This window comes from Nipponia nippon, unplaced genomic scaffold (genome assembly GCF_047370975.1).
Source record: "Nipponia nippon isolate SJK-2023a ecotype South Korea unplaced genomic scaffold, ASM4737097v1 scaffold_12, whole genome shotgun sequence".
Taxonomy (NCBI): Eukaryota; Metazoa; Chordata; class Aves; order Pelecaniformes; family Threskiornithidae; genus Nipponia; species Nipponia nippon.
The window spans coordinates 22256848-22268921 of NW_028262313.1; the positions used below are offsets into that span (position 1 = coordinate 22256848).

General features: G+C 48.1%; 1 protein-coding gene across 1 annotated transcript in view; it reads right to left on the bottom strand.

Annotated features, from left to right (window-relative positions):
• SH3BGRL (SH3 domain binding glutamate rich protein like) overlaps positions 1–12074 on the bottom strand; it is a 36985-nt gene that overhangs the window by 6704 nt on the left and 18207 nt on the right. Inside the window, exons 2-3 of the mRNA XM_087749163.1 lie at positions 3673–3858; positions 352–432 (exon numbers count right to left, since the gene is read on the bottom strand). Coding sequence (XP_087605289.1) covers positions 352–432; positions 3673–3858 — 267 coding nt within the window. The remainder of the gene's footprint in view (positions 1–351; positions 433–3672; positions 3859–12074) is intronic.

Below are 12074 nucleotides of genomic sequence, written 5' to 3' on the forward strand. Positions count from 1 at the left end.
TGACCCAGCTCTTCTTCCCAAAGCAACAAAAGCTTTTCCACTAACTTAAAAAAGAGCAGAGTGGCTCTGTGGTGAGGATACCGAAAGAGCATCTGTACTGTGCTTTTTCTGGTAGGAGAGGGAAGAAGCTGCCTCCAGGGAACACAGCATCCTCCCAATAAACCAGCACATAACAACAGCGTGTTGCTGTACTGTTGAAGCCTGAAAGTTAGTCTCTGGAGACCGAATATCAGACCAGCAGGTAGATTGACTGGGGCAACCACAGAACACGTAAAAGATCCTACTATGTGCAGAAAAGAACAAGGTGTAAAATGCAGGTTGTGGTTTACTGCGAGAAATGTACACACCTACCTTTGAACCAGGTGGCGCAGTCAAGCCTAAAAACGCATATACTGCGTTGTTCTCTCGAGCTTCAAAGAAAGCTTCGTAGTCCTTCACCGTGCAGTCAGGGAGGGGGAAGGAAACAAAAGACAGAAGCGTGAATCGTCAGAAATAACCGCAGCTCAGTTTGGTGTGTTACCCAACCCGCACCGAGCAAACTGCTTCCTGTGGCCGAATGCAAAATTCAGAGCATCACCTCAGGTATTTATCATTAGCACTGACACCATAGAAATTGTACTGTCTGAAAAGCACGAAGCGGGGAATTTCAGCGTCTGTAGCAACAAGACGCTGCCGTGAGGTGCTTCCACTCTTCCCAGAGGGACGGCCTCCACAGTGAGGTAGTTGTCACTGGTCTGGCGTGGATGTCCCTCCTGCAGGAGCGGGCTGAGCCCCTGCCTTCTCATCAGAAACACTGATGTCCACAGGTGCCATTGCTCATTACTGGTTCGTAATGTCAACTGTGCAACCATGGACATTAACTCTTAAACCTGTTAGAAGTTAAATTTAAACCTATAAACCGAGAGTACATCCTTTCCCATCATGTTTCCCATTAATGATTAGTCTATGCAAACGAAGGAAATCAGGTGAGGCTGTTCATTGCACTCACAGTGCACTACAGTCGCTCTAAATATGCACACGCAGCCACTTCCCAGGAATATTACGGTAAAAACAATGAAATAATAAAAGAAATACCAATGCTTCCTTCTCTGCCCTTTTTTACATTTGAGGCAGAATGCAGCGCTGTACAAACAACACAGCTTAGTTGTCTGCTACGTTAGGAAAGAGCAAGCAAAAAGCCCACAGTGTGGCTCAGCAGCAGCAGCTGCCAAACACCGACCAAACGAGCCCAGAAGGCTTGGGCAAGTCCACCGTCATCCGAGTTACCACATACTTCCCTCGCTCCGATTTCCAAACTCAGCACATATCTCTCCTATGACTTTCCTTCTCTCCCTTTTTAACTGAAGCAACAGTACCAGCTTTCTCCAGCTTTTCTGGGGAAGGTTTTGATGCAGGAGTCCTGCCTGAGAAACCCAAGGCAAGGCAGCAGCTCGGAGCAGGCTCAGTCCCGGGCTGACGTCAGGGAGAGAGCTGCCATTAAGGGCACGCTGCTTCGCATGCTTGTCTGTCTGGTAGGCAAAAGCCTAAGAAATAGCAAATGCTGTTTGAAAACAGCAGCGTGTTCAGAGCAGGGGCAGCTCTGAGAAGAGGCAGTTGCAGCTGGAGCAGAAGGAAGTACAGGGAACAGAGGATTCTAGAGATCAGGGATGTCAAATTATTGTTCCATTTGTACGTGTAGCATTCGGGTGCTAGTTTGATAAAAATGCGTATGATTATGTTAAATCCTCCCTGAAGCCCGTCTGTTGACAGTACTGGGGCTGCTTGATAACAAAGGGGTTGTTTATCTTGCTGGTGCATAGTCCGGCAGTCTGCTTCGTAGCATCTACCAGGAAAGGAATGCCTGTGACTAAGGAGCAGGGTCCATGCCAGCTTGCACGGCGTCTACAGTTACAGCCTTTCTGCTGTGTGCAGGCCAATAAAAGTCAATTTGCTCATTCCTCTGCCAGTTATGCTGCATCAGGTGAAACAAACAGGGAAGTTCATGCCTGAGATGGAGCAGACAAAGACATAAAGAGGTTCAAGCGGGTGGGCACAGAATTAACTTTTACCTTCCTGAAAGCTAAACTGTAGCAACTTGAATCCAGCTACACAAATTGACCGAACTTCAGAAGATCAAAGCGACATCAACCAAAATTTTGGGGATGAAATAAACGCATAGCGAGAACTGGTCTGAAGCATCTATACCAAAATTACTGTATAGAGAACTGTCATGGGTTGCGGTGGGGGATACATCAGAAGCATCTCTGATGAGCTGGCATCCAGATCTCGGTGCATACGGCTTTTCCTCTTCCCGTCCCACACCACTGCAGAGCAAAGCCCTGTTCTGCTGCACAGCTACAGCAATGCAGCAGACATCTGGCAACATTTCACCGATGAAGGACAACTGCACGGTGATCTGCTTGCATCCCTAAAGCTCTGCTATGCCAAGGGAGAAAGCTGATACTGTTGCAGCTGGACTTCCTACTGGTATGGAAATATTTGCCTCGTTTGTTTGTTTGTTTGTTTTTAAGGAGAGATAACTGAACAGAAATTGTCAACGCTTTGCGACTAGCCCCTCCTCAGCTTTCAGCTGCAGACAACTATTGATCATTTGTTGCTCCAAACCAACCTTTTATCAGTCGATACAATTTTGAGAGCCAAGTGGTACATTAGCTCACTGTGGACATTGTTTCAAGTTCTGCTTTTATTACAAGCAAGAAAAAAATCCTGGCGCGTTGAGGATGATTTCTTTCAGGAGCCACAGAATTGCCTCACAAAGGTCCAGAACTGGCAGGTTCCGACTTACGGACTTTGCAGGTCAGGACCAGACTGCAGAACGACTTAGAAACCAACACATGGCACCAGAGGAATGCACACTGTGAGCTCTTTCCAGAAGATATTAAGTTTTAAAAATAAAATTAACCATTAATCTAATAATCATTCAAGCATGGCCTGCTGAGTAGGAGTACTGCAGGGCAACTTACTTTTGATCAAGCATTAAAATAATTACAAGTAGGAATTGTATTTGCAGTATGAGTTTTAATCTGTTCGAGGCATTGGAGTAAGTGGACCGCAACAGCCTTCATTTTGCAAGCAGTACACAAAAACTGATCCCAAGAAGGATCGGAAAACCGACTGACGGTCATGGCAGACATCACTGCGTACGAGCACTTATTTTGGACGATGAACACATTACAGAGCGATCTGGGATCCACACATATTGGCAAACCCCGTGTAGACAGAACAGGTCTCTGAACTTGCTACAGAACATAAGGCTGACGCAACAGTGCCAGATTTCTGTGAAGGGTTAGTTCACAATCATGGTGAACACAGGAATTAAAAAAAACCTGTACACTTTCAGAGCCATAAGAGGGGAAAAAAAAAAACACAGGGAAAAAAAATATATGTATACTGCAAGGTGGTGGTAGGCTCATTCCAGTACGTAGCACAATGATCTGAGAATCAGGAGGCACAAAATTTAATCTCTCCTCTATGGCAAAACCGGAATATTCAAGAATCAATTATTATTAAAAGCCCAAGAGGAGGGGTAAATGTCTAACACCTTCCAGGCCCCTCACGGTTTGCACACTTGAACGAGTCCGTCCTTGCTGATCACAACAGCAAAGCACAGACTACGGCAGCGAGTAAGAGGACTGGGATGAGGAGAGATGGAGACCTGGAGCCGTGCCTTACCCCGAGGTACCGGCTGTCGTTGAAGAGCCGGGGCGGCAAGGGGTTCCCGCTTGCTGGCCGGCTGTCTTCAGGGACGTTCTCGCGCATCCATTTCCGATTCTCCTCATTGGCGGCGATATCCTTTTCCTCAAATTCAATTTTGTTGGCTTCCAAGAAACCTAACACATCTTGTTGCTGCTTTTTAATCTGTCACAAAAGAGGGAGGGGGGGAGAGAAAGCAAACAAAATCAGTCAAACCATTTCTTCTGCTGCCGATAATGCAATTCCAGGGTTCAATGAGGAAACAGGTGGGTGCAAAACGGGTTGAAAAAATTCTTAGAATAAAAAGGTATCTTCTAAAGGGTCAGATCTGAGCCCTGACTTGGCTCCTATATAAATGAACAGGCTGAAGTCTAAAGACACCATCCCTATACACACATGAGTGTTGTGAACCTTAAAGGTCTCCAACCAGAAGTAAAGGTGCAAGCAGTCCCCTTGCAGAGGCTGTGTTGTCCAGGCCTTAAAAGCAACTTGGGGGAACGTCGTTTTTTCAGGTGCAGTGAAGTGTGCTGGAGGGACATCTGAAGTACAACCTGCTTCCTTCGTGCCCCTGGAAGCACAGGCTGAACCCACCCTTCCCAGAGCCCAGGGTTTTGTCCTCCTCATGCAGGCTACGCACCTCGCTGCGGGCACTTCCCGATAGAGATCTCATAAAGTCATCATTAACAGTAAGATCGCAAAGCAATTTTGGCTTGTGTTTCTTTAGACAAAAAAAAAAAACCTCTTCTGCTCTGCTCCGGGTTTCAGCGCCGGCAGGAATGGTCTCTGGAGACCTGCGACCCTGCATCCCCCGTCCTTGCTCGTCTCAAGGAGAAGTCTCGGGGGGCTGACTGCACAGGCTGGACGAGATCCCACACTGACGCAGCCCGCCCTCTGCGCGCTCAGGCAGCACCCCAGTGAAAAGCAGGACCGGTGCGGTAAAGACTGTGCTGGGTTTTTATTCCTGTCGTATGTGAATTATTGACTTCCTGATACAGGGATCTTCTGCTTATGATCTGTTCTTCTTCTGCACGACTCTACCACCATAAAGGAAATTATAACCATGCGCATCCTGGCAAACAATAAAAAATGGGATTTAATGGGAAATTTGTTCTCTTCAAATTATTCCCTTCACTACAAAACCAGTCCAAGGCCTGGCTTTAACCTAATTAGCTCAGTGCAACAAAAGCAGCGCTTCATACAGATGTTGCACTGCTTCTAATTCAGGTCAGCCTCCAGCTTCCCCGAGCAGCCTCTCCATATACGGTGAAGGGAAACCAGGCAGCTCCCGGCGAGCAGCGCTGGGGTCAGGCCGCAGCCAGCCGAGAGCCAAATATGGTGCCAGCACCCCCGGCTCGCACAGCCCCGCACCCCGGGGCGCGCGGCTGGACCGGGAGCTGGAGGGAGGGCGCGAGGCTTCAGCGTAGGAAACGCGCTGCCCTGGAAGGGTGCGGTTTGGGAGAGCAGAGCCCGGCGGCTCCGAAGAGGAGGCTGCCACGCCTCGGCAGTCTTTAAGCATCCATCGACTCCTTCTTTAGCAGCTCCTTTGGAGCATCACTGCTGGCTGCGCCACAATCCATGAGAGGGAACCGGTCCAGGCTAAACTAGATCTTGGGGGGAGTGGTTTGGTTTGTTTTTAAAAAACCTGGATAGATGGATCTCGCCCTGCAGCTAGCTCAGTGTAGGGCAAAGGGACCGACGCTGCTCTCCCGACGGAGGAAAAACGTGCTCCCGGCTTCAGCGGGGAAGCCGCCTGCCCAGGGCTGCAGGAGCCAACATGATTGCTCCTAACATGCCAGCAGAGGAGCCGCTGAACTCGATTAGCGAGTACCCTTGTACCCTTAAACAGAAGAATATTGCCGGGCATTAGCTAATTTTCATCATGTCTAAAAATAAATAAAAAGGGACAAGTTAATACCACCCTGAGGAAATAATTCATGTTGCAGGCTGTATAGAAAAACATTTCTCAGCAGACTCGAATCTACTGGTAAGAGATTTCTTCGCTTGCCTTTAATAACAGGGGTCACAGCAGGAGGGAGCCGTCAGGGGAAGTTTTTCTCCATCGTGCCATACAGCTCAGAGGAAAAAAAAAAAAAGCGAGCGCTTCCTTGATGAACTGTTCTGTAGGACTCAGACAAGGGAAAGGTCTTTGTAACTGTAAACTCCTCTGCCAGCGGTCAGTATCACAGGCAACATACTGACCTGGGAATAAGTGGAATTTTTTCCCCCCGAACTAGTGAAATTTTAATTAACCGTTTCCCACCATTTGTAAATTACAGATCCAGCTAGTTTTGACGAGTCTCAGGTCCTTAACTTGTCCAAAATCTGCTGCTTACTGAGAACACACTTTGACAGGTCCCAGAATTTTTAAGAAAAAAAAGCAAACCAAGTTTTTACCCAATCTACTATTAAACTCTGCCATGTAAAACAAGAGCTCTAAGTTTGACAGTAATTAGCATTTTGATCTCCTGAGAAGCCTCTTTATTTTTTAGATCATTTTTATGATCAGATTGCCTCCTAGCCGTACACCCCCCCTCTCATCCTCACAGCAGCTCAGCTCCGTCTCGCACCGCAGCCCCCGCACAGGCAGGCCCCGCACAGCCACTCCTTCCACGCAGCACCCGCTCCGACAGGGCTGGACCATCTCAACCATCAAGATGCTTCTTCAACATGAAGACAATGCCTCTGGCTGCCCTACGCTGCCATTATTTCACGTGATGAACTTAAAGAGAGTTTTCCTCCTAGACATATGTATGCAAAACATCTCTCTGTACGCTGCCACATTGCCTGTTTTGCTCTATTTTCGCTCATTCTCCCAGCTTCACGGCGCAAGGACAGTCTCTGGGTTGTTTTTTCTGCTACAGGTAGCACAACCAGATCCCAAGCTCACGAGGGCAGCTCCGAAGGGCTATCACAGCAGATAGCTTGTTTATGAAGAGCTAGCAAAGCTGGAAATGTATATTTTCTGCTAGAAAAGGCACCGTGTGGAAGACAAGCACGGCAGTTTGGTCTCCGTGCCGCTCTCAGTCCACCTGTGCTCAAAGGAGGTAATTCTCTAAAGGACTGTAAAGAAAAGCAAGGAGCTGGTGTTGATGCATGAGTAATATTAGTTTGAAACCCTAGTTTTCTGGCCAAAGAAAAAAAACAAGTTGGAAGATTGAGAGGCAATGCGTTCCTCCCAGCTCCTCAGACAAGTCTTCCGACCATGGTGACAAGCACTTACACCAGGGCATTAAATGCTCCAGAGAAACATGGCACCGACTGCTGGGCAGAACAGACACCGAGCTGCCAGGTCGCATTATTTTACGGGATTTTATTTAGAAAACTTCTATTAATCTCAGGCACTGGAACACCACTGGGAGGGAAGTGCCTAAAATAGAGCAAGAGACGCCTGCCGCTGCTTCAGGGTATTTTGTCTTACTTACTCGAAAGGGCATATGCTCTCCTCAGGACAAGATCCTGGAAGATGGTTCCTGCTGCCCATGTTTGGGAAGGAGCAAGGAGCCTTTCTTCAGGATGCGCCTGTCAACACGCAGCACTCGCTTCCCAAAAAAACCTCTCCCAGTTCCCTAACCGGGCATGGACACCGGCCAGCGGCTTTCCAGATACCGCACCCCGTCCTACGCAAAGAACTGTCATGTCTAAAGCTATTTTGGCCTGTTAGCTGCAGCTAACCGCAGTTTGCAAACACGAAAATCTTTGTTTATACTGAGTGCTCCTGACACATTTTGCAGGGCAGAGAGTGCCAGCGGAGAGCCGGGAATGTGCATTCAGCCAGCGCAGGAGCCGGGGAGCTGAGAGCAACGGCGCTGCGGCAGGGTCCTGAGGCTGGGGGACCAGCGCTGGAGAGGCAGAAGGACTCGTGGATAGACACAGAAGCACAAGAACAACACAGAAATCACGGAGAGGGATGGGTAGACAACTGCAAGGAAGGAAAGAGGTGGTGGGCAGGAGCCGACGGGACAGAGTAAAATGGATGGATGGAGACGGGGCAAAATCCCAGGGGTGGAGGTGGGATGGAGGCAGAGGGACGGAAAGGAGAGGGGCTGGGATGGGGAGCAGCAGAAGTCATACTTGCCGAGAGGAAGGGCCGCATCCTGCTGGAGCTCAGCGCTGCCCTGCTTGGGGAAACAAGAATGCCCTGGGGAAAGGCAGTTTTGCCCACAGATGGCTTTACCCCCCACCCCCAGGAACACAGAGCTGGTTTCTCAGCCTGAACTCACTGCCTCACGCTTCGCGGGGCACTCTTGGGGGAAAAACAGCTAAAATCACTCAGGTGAGTGGAAACGTTATGGTTTTTGCTGACGTTCCTAAGATAATGTTGAAAGGAAACATTTAAGCAAATGAATCTATTTCCACTTGGGTTTGGCTCTCGCTGTCTGTTCCAAAGGCAGAAATAGCTTTATGGCAAGCGCTTGGAGGTTAAGCAAAGTCTCACCACCAACCCATAATCTCCTGCATACAAAATCTGCACAAGCAGCAGTAGAAGTTCATGCTTCCAGCAAGCTGCCCTTTTTTTTTTTTTAAGATACCCTTGTGTATCAAGATTCTCTTCCTTTCCAGTTACAAGCCAATCACGAAACATTAAGCTTTCAACAGAGCATGTGCACAGAGTAACATCATGAAAACGAGTAGTTTAGGATTATCGTCCCTCCCTTGAATACACATCTGAGGTTAAATTTACTGTTCTAAGATCTAACTTGCATCAGTGGATGACGTCGGAAATGCAGGAGAAACCACGTCAAAGCTGCCAAGAGCAGAGGTGGGCGACATTCTCCAACAAATCGCAGTCCATCAAAAACGGAGCCTTAACCCCAAGGGGGCAGAAAACTTTCCAGAAAATGCTGCAACATTTTAGAGTCAATATTTTTTTTCTCCTCCAAATCTTTACTCATTGCGAGGAAAAAACAAAACCAAACCTCAACTAAAAGATATAAACAGAAAGGAGGCAGGGGCGATGCTGCAGAGAAGCAGGCAATACTCCATCCCCAGCTCCGGCCAGGACTGCAAACTGGCTGTCAACAGCCAGCCTCTCTCAGCACTGCCCCGCTGCAAGGAAACACTTGTTTTAAATGCTTTAGTGAAATGAACTTCAAAGAAACTTCTGTCTTATTTGGTATACACAGGCATACACATACAAAAGAATAGCCTGGTTTACACTGCTGGCCAAGAGGGGTTTTTGTTTTTTTTTTTTAAGTCTTGTTATTTTTTCAGTTTATAAATAAATTCCTTGTTGGACAATAGACATGTTTTGGAAATCTATTTATGGACCACTGGAACCCAAAGTAAGTTTACAGTTTTGAGTGCTGCTGTTTTGATCACACAACAAGCTTTCCCAGGCCGCTAACGCGGCTGCGGCTCTGCTGTTCTGGCACTCGGCACGGGGCATTCGCCGCCGTTTCCGTGGGTCCTGTGTCCTGACTTCCATGCAGGGACAAAACCCACAGATTCCCCCGCCCAAAGATGCGATTAAATGGCTCATACGTTGTGGTGAGGACTTAAAAGAACTTTAAAGAGATTTCCTATGAAGTTCCTGGCCTTGGCTATATCATCGCTTCTAGCATCCAGCTCCTGCCGAACACGTGGCCTGAGCTGCCTCTCCCAACCTTGCAGCCGAGAGCCAGCACCAGGACCACGGAGGAGCTGACGGCGGATCCAGATCGTGCACACTTCTCACTTTAGTTTAAAGACAAAACCAGCTTTGAAAGGTTTTTTACCTTTTCCAATTCCAGCCTTCTGGGTACTAGATAAGGAAAAGCAACTACGTCTTTAAAGCAGTTGCATTTTAAGCCACTAATGATTTTAAACAAGCTGTTTCATCGTTAGGGGGGCAATTCTTTAAATCACAGGGGATATCTGCTTTGTGCAGAATAGTGAAAAAGTTCAAATCCCCAGACGATGCCACCGTTTGTAGCCAGAATTGTAACCATCAGTTCTTCAAAGGGTTCAGTACCATTTGAAGATTGATAAGCTCTAAATTTAAACAGCGAATGGGAAAAGCGCAGCATAAGAAACCTCCAGCAAACTCCAGTCGGCAGCGCTGTCCTTTCGCTCGCCGCAGCCGAGGTGAAAATACCCAGAAAGTGGTTTTCTGCGGCGGGCGCGGGGCAACACGAGGAATGCTGCGCCGCTGCCAAGACAAATGAACTCGCTGCAGGGCGTCCCGCAGGCTGAGCTGCCCACCGTGCCCCAGCCCACTCCCACTCACCTCCCCAGCCCCTGCAAGAAAGCAAACCGGCCGCTAAAAACACCCCCGGGCACCAGTCCTGCCTCTGGGGCTTGTGCAGGGGCACTGCTAGGCAGCCCGAGAAGGCAGCTGGTGAGGCAAAGAGAAATAAAGCCCAATCTGTCCATTAGCTGCAGGGTTTATTCTCTATGTTCTGGTGTCGGTGTCTTTAGGACTTGACCACCTCTGCGGCTGTGCCTGGTGTTAGCTAGGGCTAGTCACAGCCACCTGGGGGAATTAAAAAAAAAAAAAAGTTGGTTGTTGGGTTTTTTTTTTTACATTTCTCATCTAATTTCTGAAACAATAATGCCTTCCTCATGTGAGTTGCTAATGCAGAAGCTAATACTTGCAAATTAGCTGCAAAACGCTTGTAATTTTAACTCCTACAAATTATGTTGTACTGGGAGGTAAACAGCACGGCAGCTCAGCTATGCATTTAAACGTCGCCGATTCCTGTCGGTCCCCCAGGCTTGCTCCAGGACTCCCTTCAGAGACAGAACACCCCCGAGCAGGCTTGGCCCTGGCCTCCATCAAGTTTTTTCTGTTTTTACTGTAATATTCAAGGAGCCACTTTTTTTGTATAAAGTGTTTGTGTTGTTTTTATTCATATGAACAAGCCAGATTCCCCCCCATATTAGCTTAAAATTCAGAGGTGCCAGTTCTGGTGGTGCTGGTGGCCACCATCCGCTGTAAAGGGCGGTCAAAGGGTGGAAACTTGCAGGCACCTACAGCAAGGACCTGCTTGCTCAGAGCTTTGCAGGCTGTCCCTGAGGTGTCTCCCAGCGATTCGTGTCTCACTCTTACTTCTTTCTGCCTGGTAGAACATCTACCTATTTTTAGGTCTGGGCAATTAGCATTACAGAACTCAAACCACTTCTTTGTTCCGGCTATTTTAAGCCGAGCATTACACGGAGTAACGTCATCATTCTCTCTCCCCATGCTTGGTTTCTGGTCTGCAAGGAATGAGATTGAGGACAAATACAGCAAAACCACCATGAACTTATGTGACCTGAACGAAACACAGAAGGCTAGAGAAGCTCATGCTGTACTTGCGCTGCTTTTTTTTTTTTTTTTTTGCAGAAATTAGGCAGTGTCCAGATGGGCTCCATATGTACTTACTCTCTCCCTCCAGGGCCCTCTGGGAAAGCCCATGGCATATCAACATGTACCCTGCTACAGCAGCCCTCTCTTGATGTGGTTTGCCCCCAACAACTTAAAAGTTGTTTATTTGGACATGGTTCTCACCACCGGGCACCCACCGGCCCCGGGCTGCATCAGCACCACGCGCCAGCCTGAGACACAGGGCAGCAGGGAACGGGCTCCATCTCACATCTTCCGAGAGCAGCAACCTGATTCCCATTCCTCGTGTGTGGTTCTGGAAGACACTTTTTAAAAGCAGGAAAAAAGTCCTGGGGTGAAAGGATGCAAAAGGACCACCACTCAAGAGCAAGATTGGGGGAAAAACCCAGGCTACTGAAAGGTTTTTGCAACCTGACCTGAAGGTTGCATCAGGTCTGGAAGCACGTGGTCTGCCTGCCGTGGGGCATTATCCAGGCCTAAGGTACCACACCGCGGATCAGATTTTGCAGCACAAGCCAAGAATATAGCTAGAACAAAGGACGAAGTCTGTAATTCCCAAAACAAGACCACAACTTGCTTCAGAAACCGTAGAAAGTTACATAAATGGAAAAGCTGATTCATGAGAATAAAAATAAAAGCTTCTCTTATGGATTATAATGCCACTGTAAGTGCACTCATTCAATAACCCGAAGCCTACAAAATTTGTTAAATCCCACACCAGCAAAACCCAAGTCAAAAGATCCTAGTGCATTCAACAAGTTTCCTCGTACTGGAAGAACCAAACACGACAGTTCATGTCACCTCCAGGTACTGAAGCCCTGGGGATCAGCATTCCCAGCGGAGCCGAAGGCCCTTATGGACCCAGCTCCCACTCACTCTTATTTACTCTTTGACACAGACTGCAACGAGACTAAAATCCCCAGTGGGAGTCTGGCTGTTAGTCCCCTTAGCCTGCTTTGGAAGGTTGAGCCAGTAACACAGGCCTGGCTCCTGTTCGGTACAGCCCAGTAAAGCAGCCTGCTGAGCAGGTTCCTAATTGCTGTGTTGCTGACTTGCTATTGGAGGTCAAGGAATTAGT